Source organism: Cynocephalus volans, chromosome 5 (genome assembly GCF_027409185.1).
Source record: "Cynocephalus volans isolate mCynVol1 chromosome 5, mCynVol1.pri, whole genome shotgun sequence".
Taxonomy (NCBI): domain Eukaryota; kingdom Metazoa; phylum Chordata; class Mammalia; order Dermoptera; family Cynocephalidae; genus Cynocephalus; species Cynocephalus volans.
The window spans coordinates 33137939-33155723 of record NC_084464.1 but is presented as its reverse complement, the minus strand read 5'-3'; the positions used below and the strand labels follow the sequence as shown (position 1 = coordinate 33155723).

General features: G+C 35.0%; 1 protein-coding gene and 1 non-coding gene across 5 annotated transcripts in view; one reads left to right on the top strand and one right to left on the bottom strand.

Moving 5' to 3' along the window:
* The window catches only part of CDKAL1 (CDK5 regulatory subunit associated protein 1 like 1), a 636490-nt gene that overhangs the window by 257285 nt on the left and 361420 nt on the right, over nt 1–17785 (bottom strand). For all 4 annotated transcript variants that reach the window (XM_063097088.1, XM_063097092.1, XM_063097090.1 and 1 more), the window contains exon 10: nt 12812–12978. In XM_063097088.1, the coding sequence (XP_062953158.1) occupies nt 12812–12978 (167 nt within the window). The remainder of the gene's footprint in view (nt 1–12811; nt 12979–17785) is intronic.
* On the top strand, nt 2532–2604 carry TRNAF-GAA (transfer RNA phenylalanine (anticodon GAA)). Its single transcript has one exon. It is a non-coding gene; the product is annotated as a tRNA-Phe (tRNA).

Sequence of the window (17785 nt, the reverse complement as noted above, 5' to 3'; positions counted from 1 at the left end):
AAAGCTATAACAAAAATGCCGGTAATAAAATTGAGGCACTCTAAAATCTGTTTACTTCCGTGACATGAAAATAATGTACTGCAGATTTCAAAATGACTCATAATTCTTGAAATTGAATATCCCCCAAATATTAATATGTTCCAGTGGTTTATTGCAAATTCTAGAGTTTATAGCCAAAATTTCAAGTTTGATTATATTTTTAATTTAGTAAAGCAGCATCAAAATCAGATGTCTTCTTTCTGATTAAAAAATGCCTAATTGATTTATGTGACAGCTTCCTGAAGACTATGTAGATAACGAAACATGGCATAGTGAAGGTGATGACATCTATCAAGAAAACAAGATTTTTTATGAATCTAGACCAACAGCAGCTTCAACAATATGAGGGCCAGCAACTGTGGAACAAAAATTATCTATTAGAATAGAAATAACAAAATAATATTTGATCTGTTTGTTAATAAAAGTATCAATTAAAAAAAGGGAGAGAAGCAACCAATTGCCATAGTCTATGTATGCCACATTATTTCCTGTGTGGTATCCAGAAATATAAGTGTCTAATGAAGTGTACATTTTAATCTGTAAAACTCTGATTTCTGTGATGGTGATTCAAATAGTGATCTTTTGCTGTCAATAACCTTCTGATGACGTGAGTTTCTCCTCAAAAGCTTTACTAGAGCAGATGGCACCATAAGTGACTGATGACACCTTTGACAAGGAACACAAAAATTAAGCAAGAAAACTGATTCAACCCCACACACTAATGGCCTGACAGATAAGGAGGAGCTCATTTGCAGGCATAAATAATATTACTGACATCACCAGGAATAATGAAGACCTCTGAAAGTCCTCTCCTCTATAAAAACAATGAGGGCACAGACAAAAATTGTCAGGATCAACTTGTTCAGAACTCTGGAAATTAACTAAAGGCTTGGAGCAATCTGGGGAGTGTTTATTTGAGAAAAATGGTTGTGTTGGTAAGAACAGTGAGCTATGTAGTGTTTTTAACCTACCCTATTCTTACTTTCCACTCCTCAGCTCCATAGTAGCCTTGAAAACCAATAGGCTTTAATCATGATGAAAACCAGCAGGCTAGCAGCTACTGAAGGGGGCACAGTAGGTTTGAAGCTTCTTCAAAGCCCCATTTCCAGAATACTATCATTATTTGACCTGTCTAGTGGTTCTGTGGATTGCACAGCTTGCTTATTTAACCTGACCTGGCACTCACCCAGTGAGAACGACCTTTTGCCCAGGGACATTTGTCAAAAATAATCAGCTGCAATTGTTTAACATCATGGCTGCCTGAGGCTGTGAATAACAGTTGGGGCAAACAATAAGCAAACCAAAAGCTTAAAAGGAAAGGCTAGGGAATATGATATCCATAGGAGACTTTAAAAAACACTGACATTTTCCAGGGAATCTAAAAGACCACATACATGCATAAGGCAGTGTGTGTGTGTGTGTGTGTGTGTGTGTGTTCAGGTTGTGCACATGTTCAGTAAAGACCTGAGAAGATGCTAAGCTCTCACCTTTGGCTAAACCTGAGACTCTGCACAAGCAGAAGTGAAGGCAAAGGTGGAGTAGTACAGCATGCTCTAAAATGCACATAGGGCCCCTCTGAAAAAACTGAGAGACTTACTGGTTCCAGGCACTTAAGGATCTACTAGGCAGAGATTTCTCTGGTCACACATGACAAAGAGTACAGACTTCACAGGTCACTAAGCAAACAACAACAAACCCTGGCGAGGGAGATGAATCTGAGTTCCAGAGCCTCCACATCATATTACAAATGTTTGGTTTTCAACAACAAAAAATTTACAAAAAATATGTTTTTAAAAAACCCCCTCCAAACAAGAACAAGAAAATATAGCTCAAACACAGGAAAAATATAGTCAATAAAAACTGTCTCTGAGAAAACCCAGATATTTGACTTACTAGACAGAGACTTTAAATCAGCATTTTAAATATGTTCAAAGAACTAAAGAAAAACCATGTCCAAAGAACTAAAGGAAAGCAGAAGAATGAAAAAAAATCAGCAAATTTGAAGATAGGTCAATCGAAATTACCTGATCCAAAGAACCAAAAGAAAAAAGAATAAATAGAAATTAACAGAGTCTTAAAAATCTGTAGGATACCATCAAGAATACCAACATATACATAATTGGAGTTCCAGAACAGGAAATAAAGGGACGGAAAGAATATCTGAGCAAATAATGGCCCAAATCTCCCTAATATGGAGAAAAACATTACTCTACACATCCTAGAAGCTTTACAAACTCCAAGCAGGATAGACTCAAAGAGATCTACACCTAGAAACATCATAAGCAAACTATTCAGTCAAAGACAGAATCTTTATAACAGCAAGGGAAAAGCAACTTATCATAAATAAGGGAACCTCAATAAGATTAAGAGTTCAATTCTCAAAAGAAACGAGAGGCCAGAAGGCAGTGGAATGACATAAAGTGGTGAAAGAAAAAGACTGTCAACCAATAATTCTATATCCAGAGAAGCTATCCTTCAAAAATCAAGGCGGAGCCGAAATAGCTCAGTTGGGAGAGCCTTAGACTGAAGATCTAAAGGTCCCTGGTTCGATCCCGGGTTTCGGCAGGAAAAATCAAGAAGAAATTAAGACATTCCCAGATTTAGAGAGAGAGAGAGAGAGAGAGAGAGAAATTCATTGCTAGCAGACCTGCCTTACAAGAAATACTAAATGGAGTCCTTCAGGCTGAAACGAAAGGACACTGGAAAGAAACTCCAATCCACGTGAAGAAATAAGAGTACCAGGAAAGGTGCCTACACAGATAAATATAAAAGACAGTAAAGTGTGTTTTTGTTTGTAACTCTTGTTTTCATCTTATCTGATTAAAAAGACAACTACATAAAGCACTAATTATAAATCTGTGTTGATGGGCATACATTGCATAAACATGTACTGTTTATGACAACAAAAGTACAAAGAGGGAGGGAAGAGAACTACACAGGAGCAAAGTTTTTATACACTGTTATAATTAAGTTGATATTAACCCAAACTAGGTGGCTATAAATTAAGATGTTAATTGTAATCCCTAAGGCAACCACTAAAAAATATATACAGTAAAAGAAACAACAAAGGAATTAAAATGGCACATAAACGAATATTGATTTACTGCCAAAGGAGGTGTTATGGGTTTTACTGTGTCCCCTAAAAAGATGTGTTAAAGTTCCAACCCTCAGTAGCTGTGACCTTATTTGGAAATACGGTCTTGAAGATATAATCAAGTTAAAATGAGGTCATATTGAGTTAGGGTGGGCCCTAAGTCAATGACTGGTGTATAAGAAAAGGACACTTAGATGCAGAGAAAAATGCCATGTGAAGACTGAAACTGAGATTGGAGTGATATGACCACAAGCCAAGGACTGCCAACAACCACCAGAAACTAGGAGAGAGGAATTGAACAGATTATCCCTCAGAAGCCTCCAAATGGAATTAAACCTACCAACACCTTGATTTTGGACTTTCGACCTCTAGAACTGTGAGAGAATTAATTTCTGTTATTTTAAGCTACCGAGTTTTTGGTACTTTGTTACAGCAGCTAAACTAATACAAAGGCAATAATGGAGGAATAGAGGAATAACAACGAAATTAACAAGGATCTGTTGATGTAGAAAAATGAAGCTGAAATTATAGTAGACAAATAACTAAAAGATTCATGTCTTAAATTTCAACTGATCAGAATGTAGCTGATATTCCATATGACGATGTAAAATAAAAGTTGATATATAGCTTGATTTTAAGATATCCGAGGGTACAAATTTCATTTGGTATTAAAAGATAATCTGAATCTTTCCACAAATTTTTTGAAGTACCCTCATATTTTAATATGAAGATTATTTCTTTATTGCCCTATTTTAGAGCCAGACATATCCACAACATTTTTTCTAACCAAACAATGCTTTATATGTAGCAAACATTCCATGGTGATTTTTCAAAAACACACAATAATACATGATATAAAAACAAGTAGATTTCCCCACCTCAAACTAATGAACAATTAGAGAACTTCCAACATTACTCTAAACAACCATTTGATTTTCTCTGGCCCAAATACAGCATCCTCTGATGCTAAAAATAATTTATTACACATAGACCATTTGTGCCCATTATCATCTCTTTGATAATTCTGTTGCAATGCATGCAAATAAAGGAGTTCTTAGTAATAGTAATAGTAGTAGTAGTAGCAGTAGTAGTAGTAGTAGTAACATTAATACTAATGATGAAAACCCTTATGTTTTCAATTTGAGTCACAATCATTATTTCCTGTTAAATAACAAAGAATTTTTGGACTTAAATTTTGAAAGCTTATCATGTGGATTATTTCTGTGGTAAAAAAAGAAGATGTGGTAAAAAGTACACATACATATCAGACCTAAAGAACAACAAACAATTTAGTAGATTGGAAATAGAAGATGACTAAGAAAATGAAGTTTGCTTTCTGACAAATATGCAGAATATCCCTCAAGTATTCTATGAACCATTAACTTCATTACCAACCTTTGTGTTCTACACCATGAATCACTTGAAAACTCCATCACTCACCTGATATAAAATACAAGGACTTCATTTCACTGAGTGCTGAGTTAGCAAGTGCCTACAGTAGCCTTTCAAAGGGTATCAGAGCAAAGAAATCAATACAGAAAGGATCTTAGAATCAAAAGAAAGGTGTAAAGGAAATATATTAATTGCCTATGTGTTAGCTATTCTCTGTGCTTGTGAAGGAAAGTCAAAGGCAGCTTTCTCAATGGTTTGAGCATAACTGACTTCCTAAATTAATGAGGAAGATAAAGACCACAGATGGTGTATTGTGAAATTTGAACTATACTAATTTTGACAGGTGACAAGGAAACTTTCTCAGCTAGTGCAGTAAAATTAAGGATTCAGGGGACTGGCAATGTGAAATGCCTTTTAAGATGCAAATTAAACCATATACATATCTAATGCTCTCCCTATATAAACTGAAATGTACACTAGAGATAAAACAGGAATATTTGTATGTCATAATAGAAATATGTAAATTCCCAAGCTTCTCGAGCATGCTAGAATGAAAAAGATCTATATATATATATATTTTTTTTTTAAAGTATTCTATATTGTTAAAAGATATATATACAGAGGCTGGCCGGTTAGCTCATTTGATTATAGCACAGTGTTATAACCCCAAGGTCAAGGGTTCAGATCCCCTACCAGCCAGACTCCAAAAAAAAAAAAAAAGTAAAAAGATATTTGACTCTGACATCAATTTCTCTATAAAGGATTTGCTACGGCCTTTTTATTCATCACACATTTTATCTGTATGTTTATCTTTTCCTCTCAGGAAAATCATCGCCTTTTTGGAAATGAACATCCATATGTCACTGCATTTCAAAAGCAATATTCAACAACTTAGGCCAATGGCAAGAGAAAAAAAAATTGACATTAGTGGTTGAGAAGTTCAGAAGTTTATACCACAATGTGGTTATTAAAGAATTTTAGGATAACCAAAAATGATTTGGCCATTTATATTCCCACATTGGGTCGACTCCCAAGCATGCTATCTCATAATTTAGAAATTGGAACTGAAAGTAGCAGAGAAGCCCACAGGGTGGATCTCTGTATAAATTATTGATGACCACATAAATAGAATTTTTAACCAAGGCATTTTCCCCTGTGCTCCTGAAGAATTCAGAGGGACCCAGTATTTCCAACATTTCAACGTGCAAGAGAAAAACGTTCATCCACAAAATATTCATTTCCTCCTGAAAACATACTTGGGACAGTAAGCATAAAATAATGTAAGGTACGATAGCAACAAGACATCAAGCCTGCCTCTTTATAAGTTCACTTCCTCTCTGGGACCTTTAGTCTGCATGTAATCATGAAGCTTAATCACCCAGACCTAATATTACAAACTGAGGCTCAGTCATAGGAGACAATAAGCCATGAAAGCTTTTCTGAGGGGTTGTTAAGTTCAAAAAAGGCTTAGGTTTCTTTGGCAGGGCTGGGCAAGAGAACAAGCGAGTATCATAGAAACGAGGTGGATGAGACACAGGTCTGGGTAGACATGCAAGTTCTTTTTTTAGTGGAAGGGCCTGACTGTTGCTTTGCTGATGGTCAAACCCAGATCCCTCCTGGAGTTGAAGAGTTAGTGTGTTTGGGTGGAGTCTACAATTGCACGTGCTGTGAGCAGCATTTCAATTTCATCTTTTATCAGAAGATACTATTTCAGCAAGCATAGCTAGCAATTCCTTCCATCCATGGCTACCCTTCCAGAGGGGCTGCTCCCACCCACCTCTCAGAATTAGGCACCCAATAAAGCTGATAAACTTTTTTTAGTGATATGAATACGTTTAATATTTGATGAAAGTTTTCTCGCCTCAAATTTTCAGATAGGCACAAATTTTTGTTCTCAAAAGTTTCACTGACCTCTTGAAATTTATTCATGAATACCAGGGTAAGAATGAAATAGAGCACTGATGATTATAAATAACAAGAAATGCATGTCAACAGTCAGATCAAACTACACTCTGAAATATCTCAAAAACCCTGAGTATAGCAGAAAAAAGGGATTTTTCCTTTCCATTTCCTTGCTCAAAATAAATCTAACATGTCCTTTTATTCATGAAAAGGGAGAAAATATTTTGTATACAACCATACAGAATCTATTTACATATTTTTCTACTTTCTGAAAAGTGTAAACCCTAAGGAAAAAAATTTTAAAGATCCCATTTGAACTGCTTAGTTCACTTTGGAAATTCTATATTGCTTTGATGAAACATAGGCACAGGGGTATTGAGTTTGCTATTATTTTGAAACTATGAGGCATTTTTTAAAAGTCTGCCAAGCCAAACACATTATTAATGTTCATAAATTACCATACAACAAAAGTCCTTGACAGATATCTGCTATCTTTCACCAGATAAACTTATTTTGCTAAATATACAATTAGGTTAGAATATAAGGTCATTTAACTAGAAGTAAACATACAAAAATCAAGACTAGCAGGAAGCCAATTTCTTGTAGTGATTAAAAGATTTTCAAATCAAAAGCAGATGGAATATTTCAAATATCACTGTTTGTGATTAACCTTATGATGATATGTGACAAGTGTACTAAATGTATTCTTGAACAATATTGTACATTTTAATTCAAGCTAAATAAAATATAATGTTGTATCTATGTGAATATTAGTGTCAATATCTTTCAGCAGTATTTTAAAAAGTAATATAAATTTTATTTATTTATTTTATTTAGGCAGCTGGTCAATATGGGGATCTAAACCCTTGACTTTGGTATTTTCAGTATCACACTTTATAACCAACTAACAGCCAGACCATAAAAGTAATATAAATTTTAAAATATATAATTTGCTTTATTCATAACTTAAATATAGGAACAGTCCTTAATAAGAAGCGCTTCCCCTCTAGATTAAACATTTTCCATCTCTGGAGCAGGATTTAAGTGATGTACTAAAATTCTGATACAATTTTGAGACACACAAAGAGAGATAACAGTTACTTTAAATTATTCATAACAAAAGGAGGGCCAGGAAGGCTGAAATAAATAAAATCAACAGATACTTCCCATTTTCCTTGCCGCTCAACAGCTTTAATATAATTCCCCTACCAGCCAATCAACAAAACCAAAACCAAGACAAATTGTCTGATTTTAATTTCTCCTCCTTGACTATCCACTGCTGACTTCTCCAATTATAAAAAGCAGTGAAAGCTAAGAAGCAGGAAGGAGAAGAAAGAAATTAAGAGCCTAGATAATCTACAAATTCAATAATCATGTAAGGAGCTCATTTGTTCTATGTAGTCCTAAGGATACTATCTATCACTATTTTTTTTAAGCAGGGCAAATAAATAAAATGCATCCTTTAAATTAATTTTCCCCTACTGGCCAGTACATCTGCATAGAAGTGTGACTTGTATATGAGAAACATACATGCCAACCATCCCCAAACTCTTTCAAAACTAGATGCTCAGCATAGATACAAAGATATTTCAATATATGAGACATGTAATCAAGGAACAGCTAATAAGCTAAACTTTGAGCTACCATACCATTCAATACATATATTTATTAACTAACTGCATGTCATCACAAGCACTGAAATGCAAAGATGAATAAGACAGCAGCTCCCTAGAGATGATTCTAACCAGCTATGTAGCTTAGCCAGGTCTAACACTTGGCTTATCAATAAAACGATGACACTACATCTATATAGGTAGCTTGCTGTAAGAAGGAAACAAGCTCATGTGTATAAAGCAATCAGCATGCTTTCTTGAAAATAATAAGCACTTGATAAATTGTACTAATTTTATCATTATTATTATTATTATTATTATTCAACCTTGAAAAAAATTTACCAGTGATTTCTGGTGCCTCTTTAGCAGCTGTCATTCCATCACTGTCACTGGCTCATCATAGCTTGTTGGGTTCATGTGTATTATTTTCAATCTGAATTAATACCTTAGCTGTGGGCTATGTACCACTAGGAGGGCAAAACTAAGCAATGTAGTTTCAAGAGTGATCAAATTCACAAGCTGCTTCATTTTTTAGAAGGTTAGAGCTCCTTAAAGAGGAAAATGTCAGGTTTATTACATTAGCAATATCAATAGGAAAGCACACACAGGGAAAATCTCTTATCTGACACTATGGGCAATCTATTAGTCAACATACATAATAGTGAATATTAGTATGTCTGATTAACATTGCTACCAACTGTCATTATATGCTAAGTACGAAATGGAAAAAAGTAAAGCAAAAATTTCAGGAATATGAAATGGTAGAAAAGGAAAAATACAGGCACATAGGAGGCATCATAAGGATACTAAAGAAACAAAAGAATGGGCATGTAATAGAAATCTTAAGGACCTGAATGTCAGGCTAAGGAGCTTATCTTTGTCCTATAAGCAATGGAGAGGCACTAGCAGACTTTAAGATAAGGTAAAGTATTTTTTAATATATTATTTCTAACATCATATGCAAATTTAATACAACATTACATAAGCTCGTAGTTATGTTTCTTCTATTCCAGAGTGTTTTCCACTACATCCATGTCTAACATATCTCTTCATCAGCTATATTATCATTTAAATGAATCCTATATTATGTTTTTAAGGCAGTGATAAGTTAAAAGTAGGGTTTCTAGATGTTCCTGACACTTCACTACTTGTCTGCCTATTAGTGATAAAGAGCTCTCCCTGTCTTCCTTTTATTCACTACACATTTATTCAATATCTACTATATAAAGTGCCACACACAATGCTAGATTCTTGATAAAACCTTAAAAGTGCATCCTATGTTAAGTGTAACATGTATCTTCTATCCTACGGAGATTTAATCATACGTATTCTCAACAGATCTGTTTTTCCACTCCATGCTTTTAAATAATAGAAACTTTGGTGTTTTCCTTTAAATAAATTTCTCTTTAAACTGTTCAATAAAAAAAGGAAGAGAGAAGCTGGTAAAAGGGCATTTAAAAAAAATTTCAAGAGTCAGGTGAATGTGAACAGAATTAAGAGGAGGAAAAACAGCCCAGGAAAGTGCTCTATAATTAAAATCTGTCACGTGAAGCATCTTCTGGAAACACAAGAAGGCCAAGTCCTACCAAGAAAATTCTCAAGTAATCCTCACTCTGAGGGTATTAAGGCATCAGAGTAGTTATTTCAAGAGTGGGTTCCTTCTATCCTTACAGTTTATAAAAACCACCACCTTCATTCACTGTTCTTACTTTTTTTTCTGTTTCATCTTTTTTTTGGTTTGTTTGTTTTCCTTTTTCTTATTGGTGAACTCTCTTCAACACTCTTTAGATAAGTCAAGTAATTTCTGCAGAGTGGTTTAAGTGTAGTGGGAGGAAAATGGAAAAATAGAATGTACATTGCTGGGCACGGGACTGAGGGTCACCAGATTTGGGCTCCATTCCATAATATCTTTTGACAGTGGGAAGCCACGTAAGCCTTCTGGAGCTAAGTTACCTTTTCTGTTACTTCAGGGGATTAAATGTCCCCCCAAAATCATTGAAGCTTAATCCCCATTGTAACTGTCGAGGGTGGGAAATCCTATTACGGTGACTGAAAAGTGGGGCCTTGAAGAGGTGATTAGATTTTGAGGACCATGCCCTAGTAAATGGATTAATAAGTTGATAGTTTAATGGTGATTGTGGGTGTGGATCTGAGGGCTTTAAAAGGAGAACACATGAGGAGCTCTCTCTCTGCTCTGCCATTATGGCTGTGTGACACTCTGTGCTGCTCTCACCACCCACCAAAGAAGACCCTCACCAGAAGTATGCCCTGGACTTTGGACTTCCCAGCCTCTGAAACTGTAAGCAATAAACATGGTTTCTTTATAAATTACCCAGTTCCAGGTATTTTGGTATAAGCAACAGAAATCGACCCATACGGTTACATAAAGGTGTGCTTGTGGAACACTGTAAGCTCCGGTTCTGCCTCCCAGAGGAGGATGAGAACCACCACCCAGATACAAACACACTGTCAACGAGACAAAGGAAGAGCTCAAAAGCTCTTGCTTCCAGATGTTGTGGATCCTTTATTCTTGCATACCATTGTTTCCTTTTGTTCTGTTTCCTTTGAATGGCTCTTCCCCCTTGTGGTACAACAGCCTGGATCACCCCCTTTTCATAAAAGACATAGGAGTGGGTGGCTTCTGATGGGAACAAACTTTCATTCTTGAAGCTCATTAACTATCATCTTTTGTTGGATCTTCTGGCAAGAATGATAAGACTTCGAAGTTTAAGACTATAGGGTGGATTCTACAATTTATTCTGTGTGAACTCTAGAATTTATTTTATGAAGAAGGCTCTTCATTCATTTATTCACTTGTTTATTGAGCCGCTATAAAAGGGGGGTAGATCCAGAGATGAATATGATAAGGCCCTTGCCTCAAGAAGATGACAATGTAGCACGGAAGGCTACCACATATTTTAAAGGAAGAATTTAAAAATATAATGTGACAATTAGAACTCTACCTATCACTCTACCTATAATTTGTGAACTAAACATCTGCTATTTTCTAGGTAAATTAGAAAGTTACATTTAGCAAGTTCTGTTGATTTTTAGAAGCTCTCCTGGGAGTATCTATTTGGAGGTCAACACAACTCTGGCAGTACTTTAGGTGCTGAGCACTAGGATTTCCTATAAATGCAGCATTAACTGCTGCAAACTTGCAATCAATTAAAATGTTGACTTTTTTCCAAAAGATACCTAGTTAGTTACCTCAGAGCTGATACGTGATTTTTTTCCCCTTGTGTTTACTCCCTACCCAAACTTCTGACTCTAGCTACCAAGGGTCCCTACATCCCTGATCAGATTTTTTTAATCTTAAGAAATTGGCATTTATCTTAAACTGTATATTGGTGGGGCCTGTTTCCCTTTCTACCCACCACACTTTTAGCATATCTCCTGGTCTTCACATTAACTACAAACACAGCAAGGCTGCCACAGCTCTTAGAATATTTGATTTTTATAGAGAATCACTTGCTTTTTCAAGTGTTGAGTCAAAGTGTTAAGTAAAAGTTGAGATGCCTGTGACTTATTTTTAAGTAGCAAATCATAATCATCCCACACTGTCTAAAGTACCAAACTTAACACATAAATCATACACCCTTAGTAGAAAGATCTAACTAGAAAAATGTAAATAAAAAAATTGAAATTGCTAAATTTCTTCATTATATTTATAATTATCAGATTATCAACTCTGTTTTCAGAATTTCTAAAATACACTGTTGACATTAACAAGGCTGTTAAACAAAAACTCAAGTACATTCCTAAAATCAAACCAACAATCTTTTAAATGTTTACATATCCATTTGCATTTATGCATTAAATTTCAGCAACTGTATTTCCTTTTAGCTTTTTAGAATGTTACTTTCCTGTACAAGCATACTGCAAAGAACACACTTGATTAAAAATAAAAGTTTCCATACTTTACACATGACTTTCCAACAGCACTTACCAGATTTTGTGTCCATAACTATGGGTTTAAGGTAATTATTTTATTTCTCAAATAAAAATCATGGATTCTAGCACGTAGTTTTTCATTCAAATGGTTGCTTCCTTGTCCATATTCTTTGCTCATATTTATTGTGGCATTTATCATCAGGTATCACAGTTGCTTGGGCACATGTCCATTTTTCTAGTTTGACACTTAGCTACTTGAGAATAAGCATCCTGATCCATGGAAGGTATAAAAATGAAACCAGGGATCTCAGGATCACCTCCTTCTTTGTTCACAGTGATCACAGATGAATCAAGTGGAAAAAGTACCAAGTTCTGTGTCCTTCACATTCTACTCCACCCCTAAGTATCTCCAGATGAAGGGATGAAATCGAAAACTCATCCTCAAACTTAAGGCCCACCATCCTTACTAATATGGCTAAAAGTAGTTCAGATAATGCAATATTGACTGTTCGCTGCAAAATTAATGCAACATATTAGCAGTTCTGAACTAGACAAAGGTTCAAAATGGAGGAACTGAGGCAAATTTATGTGCTGGAAAACTGAAGGACTGTAAAGAAAGAAATAACTGTGACAATGTGGCAAGAATCTAAAAATTCAGGCAATGTTAATTAATGTTGAGGATGCAAAAACAAGTGTAGAGTGACAAAGAAGGAAAGAAGGGGATTTGAAAGTCTCGCTTCATTCCTGATAATGTGGAACTGCAAAAAAAAAAAAGTGACAGTGGTTTTAAATGAAACTCGTGATGATACTGAGGCTGCCACATTGTCTGGATTGCTTAGTGTCTGTGTTAGCATGTAAATGGGGTGCTTTTCCTTACCTCCAGATGCTCTAAAATATAGGGCGGATTTGTCATGCCAAGCCTCAGCATTGCTCCCTCAGGAATCACTTCAACCAGTTTCCACAGGAGTGTGGGGAGATTGGTGCCAATATCTCTGCCATAAGCCCCTGTGTCTTCACTGGTCAACCATATCTCACAAACACCCTCTGTGAATCAAAGGAGATAATTAACAAATCTGTTGCAGAGCTGTTTCCTTCATCATACAGCTGCTCACTCTTTTTAATGCACTATTTCTTAACACTATTATTCAGGCAGCCTGGGTATTCAATTGCAGAGAAAAAACAGCTTATCCCATGGTGGCAGTGGGTTATTAAGTTCATTTTATGAACACCAGAGAGTTACAACAATGCTGTAAATTATCAGTGTGTCCTATGAAGTGATTAACATTCACGGCCAATCAGTTCAACCATGCTTCCTCTAAAGCACTTTGATCAACAGTAAAGCTTCAGTCCCACCTCAGAGAATACCTATTTTATTGAACACTATAAGCCCTGGAACTGCTACAGTCACTCCACAGAATAGATACTATCAGCAGTTAACTCACTAATCAGTATGTCACCAACCCAAGGAAAAATGTCAAGTGTAGTTAAGGTTTAATTTACAAATTATTAATTATAAGATATCCCATTTTTCCTGTGGTAACTATTCTAATCTATCTTCTTTACTCAATTAAAAATAGTGTTCATTTTATTGCTGCATTCAAAAAAGTTGGTTGTCGCATACAGTTAGTGTGTTAGAAAACCTGTTTACTAACAGCTTGCATCCTATTTTCCATCAATCAGACTTTAGCAAAATGTATATATATTTTTGTTGTTACTGTTCTTATACAGAATTTTGCAATAACATCCTTTCAAAAATCAAGAGGAAATACTTTGGATCACCTAATGTTACTTAAAATGAATAAAATAAAGTTATTAGCAAGAGCCATCTAGGTTTTCGTGGCATACAGAACCTTTCTGAACCCATATTCAATTAAAGGATTAGCCTATTTTAAAAGTCCAAATGATTCACAAGGCTAAAACAAACAATGAAATGAGCCTGTAAAATTTGTTCATGCTGAAGTGATTTGTTGCTTCTGAAGACAGGCATACAAACCAAGACTTTAGCTTGAACCATAGTATAAGTTTCTAGGAGGTGTCTTAAAATTATAATTCGAAATTGTCTTTACTTGACAGAAGAGAAGAGGTTCAAAAATACATTTAAATATTCCTAACCAAGAAAAACATCAAAGAATACACACAGTTTTTATGTGACTGTGGACTTAAAACTTACAGAATAAAAAAGCAAAAAATAAAGATCTTCACTCTCTTTATTTCCACAGAGGTGGAAAAATACAAAGCTTGAAGTTAGAATCTCCAATCACTATTCTTTCCTTTAGAATAAGAGATATATTTACTTTACCAAAAAACTATCCAATCTGTAAAAAACATTTTCACTTTTCCCTGCCTATCTTTCTGAGATATGCACATCCCCACCCACACCTACACAACATGGAAAATACAAGGACAGAAATAAAATTTTAGTTTCCCAAAATTAAAGAATCAAGGGCTTAGCATTGAGAGCAGAAGATATCAAAAAACAACTACATTAAAAGAGTTAGAGATGTTTTTAGTGTTGGAAAATCAGTAATGTTATGAATTTATGAATTTTCTTACTTTAAATCCCTACTTCTAGAAATAAAAAATTTTTACTTAATGTTAATAATCATTTAATAAAAAGCTTTATCTTTTGGTGAAATAGTCTGGCATGTCCATAGGCTATCTTTATAGTGTTATAATTTCATAAACTTCTCTGTACATCGAACAAATATTTTTCTACTTAAAAAAATGGATTACAATTAGTAGTACCATCTTTATTTTCACATTATGTATGCCATCAGACACTGGACTCATACAATCTTTTTAAAAAAAATCTTATCACAAAATCCACTGCAGGAAAGGAGATGGCTAAGTAACAATATAAACAGATTTTAAAACATTCTGAAAGGGGTTATAAAAACAGGACATTATCTGTGATTTTCCAGTTACTGGCATTTGAGCAACACAATATGAATATTTTAAAATGAACAGAATAATTTTAATTTATAATTTTTCCATCCAAATGGTTCCATGTTATGCCTTATGTAGAGAGAGCGAGTTCCTGGAACAGTGCCTTGCTGTTGCTAGATGAATATAAAAAGGGAAAAATCCCAATGAATTGGAATGGAAATAACAACCATGCAGAAAACAGCAGCCAGCTTTTAAAGCTGCATAGGTGGGGACCAATAGCCCCCTGGTGGGCTGAAACTTCAAATTAAATCACATAAAGAGGAAGCAGCTGTAACACTAAATCAGCAACAACAGGAATAATGGTTCTGATGTCTCCAAGATCAAGGCTGCTACAATACTCTATATAATAGCAACGTGGTTTAAAACACAATGAAATGAGAGACTGTGTGCCAAATGTGAAACCCTTGGACTGGAGGGGAATTTTGCCTTGACAATTCAATCCAAAAATCTGTCAAAGACGATCTTGATCTTAATCAATGCAAGAAAGTTCAGATTTTGTAAGGTTAAAGTTCAACCATTAATTCTAATGACAGCTGCCTCCTCAAATAGTATATAGGAGTCATTTCATACTAAAGGTGAAGCTAAATGTGGAATCCCCATGCCTGACCTTCCTTTTCCCTGGGAAGTCTCATGATTACTCACAGCGCAAGCAGTTCCTGTCCAGGCTTGAATATGAATTCACCAGGGAACCTGAAGTCTGCAATGGTCACTAATGGACACATATTGGGACACACTGCTTATATCTGCACACTTAATTGGCTATACTTACAGACAGAAGTGCTTGCCTAAACAGCCTTATTCTTTAAAGACTTCAGTTATGAGCTATATTCCTTTGCACATTCATTTCTTTATGGATGCTAGATGAACAGCATTTATTAGGTCCTTGCCTACTATGTGTCCTGTAGCTCTTTCAGCTCATGACGGATATAGATTCAGCATTAAACTTCTGTGATCTCAGACCGGCTATCACCCAGGAGCTGGCAAAGGGACAATGACAGACACCCTGAGAATGTCACATACATCCCTACTTGTGGTGGTAGTGGTGGTCATGGAGGGGGGTGGTCTTAGAGGACACAGCTTTAGAAACCAAAATGAAGGGCCAGCTGTGCTGGCTTGAAATGGATATGATGTCAGCCCCAATGAGATAGCCCCAGTCTGCACTTGGACTTTGATTAATACATGTCAGAAAAATAAACACATGAAAAAAAAAAAAAAAAAAAAGCAAGCAGGAAGAACTAAGATAAGAGAAGTGAATGCTCAGTAAAAACTCCCATGGCTGTAAAAATAAATATGTGCAAAAAAGACAAAGTGGTGGATAGGGAAAAAAGAGACAGAAATTAGCTTTTTAAAAAAACATCCAAGTAGAAATTTTACTTTTTCCTACAATTGTTCATTTACCTGCTTTTTCTAATAAGCATTAGGTTCATCAAGTCAGCCATCATCCTTTTGATGTGTTAATTTTGGTAAAACGAAAAGCAAATACTAGGAAAGAATGAAATGTATTATACAGGAGAAAACCCCCCCAAAAAGTTTAGTTATTAGAATCCATTACCATCTTACCCAAGCAATTATAGATCAGCCTGTCGTTGAAACACAAAGCTATTTTCCCTGAATAGACAGCAACCTCAACAGCTGGATTCTGAGCTCTGCTCCATAGTAATTTGAGATGACAGAGGTTGGAAAAAGTAGAAGACATAAAAGGTTAATAATAAAAGAAAGATAATACACTCAATAAAATAGTCTTACAACAAAGAAAATCCTGTTTGAAAAATCAAACTTTGCCAAAACTCAATCTCAAAAGATTATGACTCACTGTAACTTTTCCTATGTACGAGCTTCATTGTAGTAAATTAAAATATGGGTGAAGATTGATTTCATCTGGTCAGAGAAGTGATATTACTCTAGTAGATCTTGTTTTATCACTGGGGAAAACTTCCACCATAACAAGTCATCTCAATTAATCCATTATGAGTAGAGTCTCTAAAAATAAGGATTATAAAAATATAATAATCACCTCACAATCTGCTCAATCTTTCTTCCTCTCCCCAATGTGTATACCCCTCTTCTGTCCTTTGTTCTTCTTTTCTGTCCTCTGTTCTCCTTTCCTGTCCTTTGCCTTTTCCTCTCAAATCCACCCCCAATTCTTTCTCCACCATCCCATTCCAGTCTTTATGCTCTTGATAATGAATAAAAATTAAACAGATATTGTTGTATTTATTTAAGATGCATTAGATTATCTACTCTTACTTCCTGCTACTTTCTTTTAAGGGTTAGATTGCATATTAATTAGATTTTTATGGGTTCTTTCATCTTAAAAAATCTTAGAAAATTCAGAAATGAATATGACCCACAGTTTAAGCATTTGAAAGGTCACGGAAGTTTCTTCAATGGAGATGTTTTGAAGTAATAAGAGATACATAGAGACAGCCATGTGCCTAGTGAGCCTATTTATTTAATAGAACATTGACAATATAACCCTCTAATCCTATTATTGGATATTCAAGGGTTTTATGTTTTCCTTTTAGATCAAAAAAGATTTAATCTTCTTAAAGACAGCATCATAACAGGACCAACCAAGACCATCTTTTATATAATTGATACATCACTGATAAAAAACATAATTCATAGGCTACTATACAAGATAATTATTAGCTAAGACTCCAATTATATGTTTATACTACTCTTGCAAACTTTAAAAACATTTTATAAGTGACCTGAGAGGTTTTTCCTCTAACTTATTTTGAACAATGTTAAATTAAAAGAAGTTTCAAGAATAGTACAAATGAACACCAGGTACTTCCTTCACCCAGACTCATCAGTAACATTTTGCAACATTTGTGAGTACTCTCTCTCCACACCCATGTATATTTTTTTCTGAACCTTCTAAGAATTAATTGCAGAAATT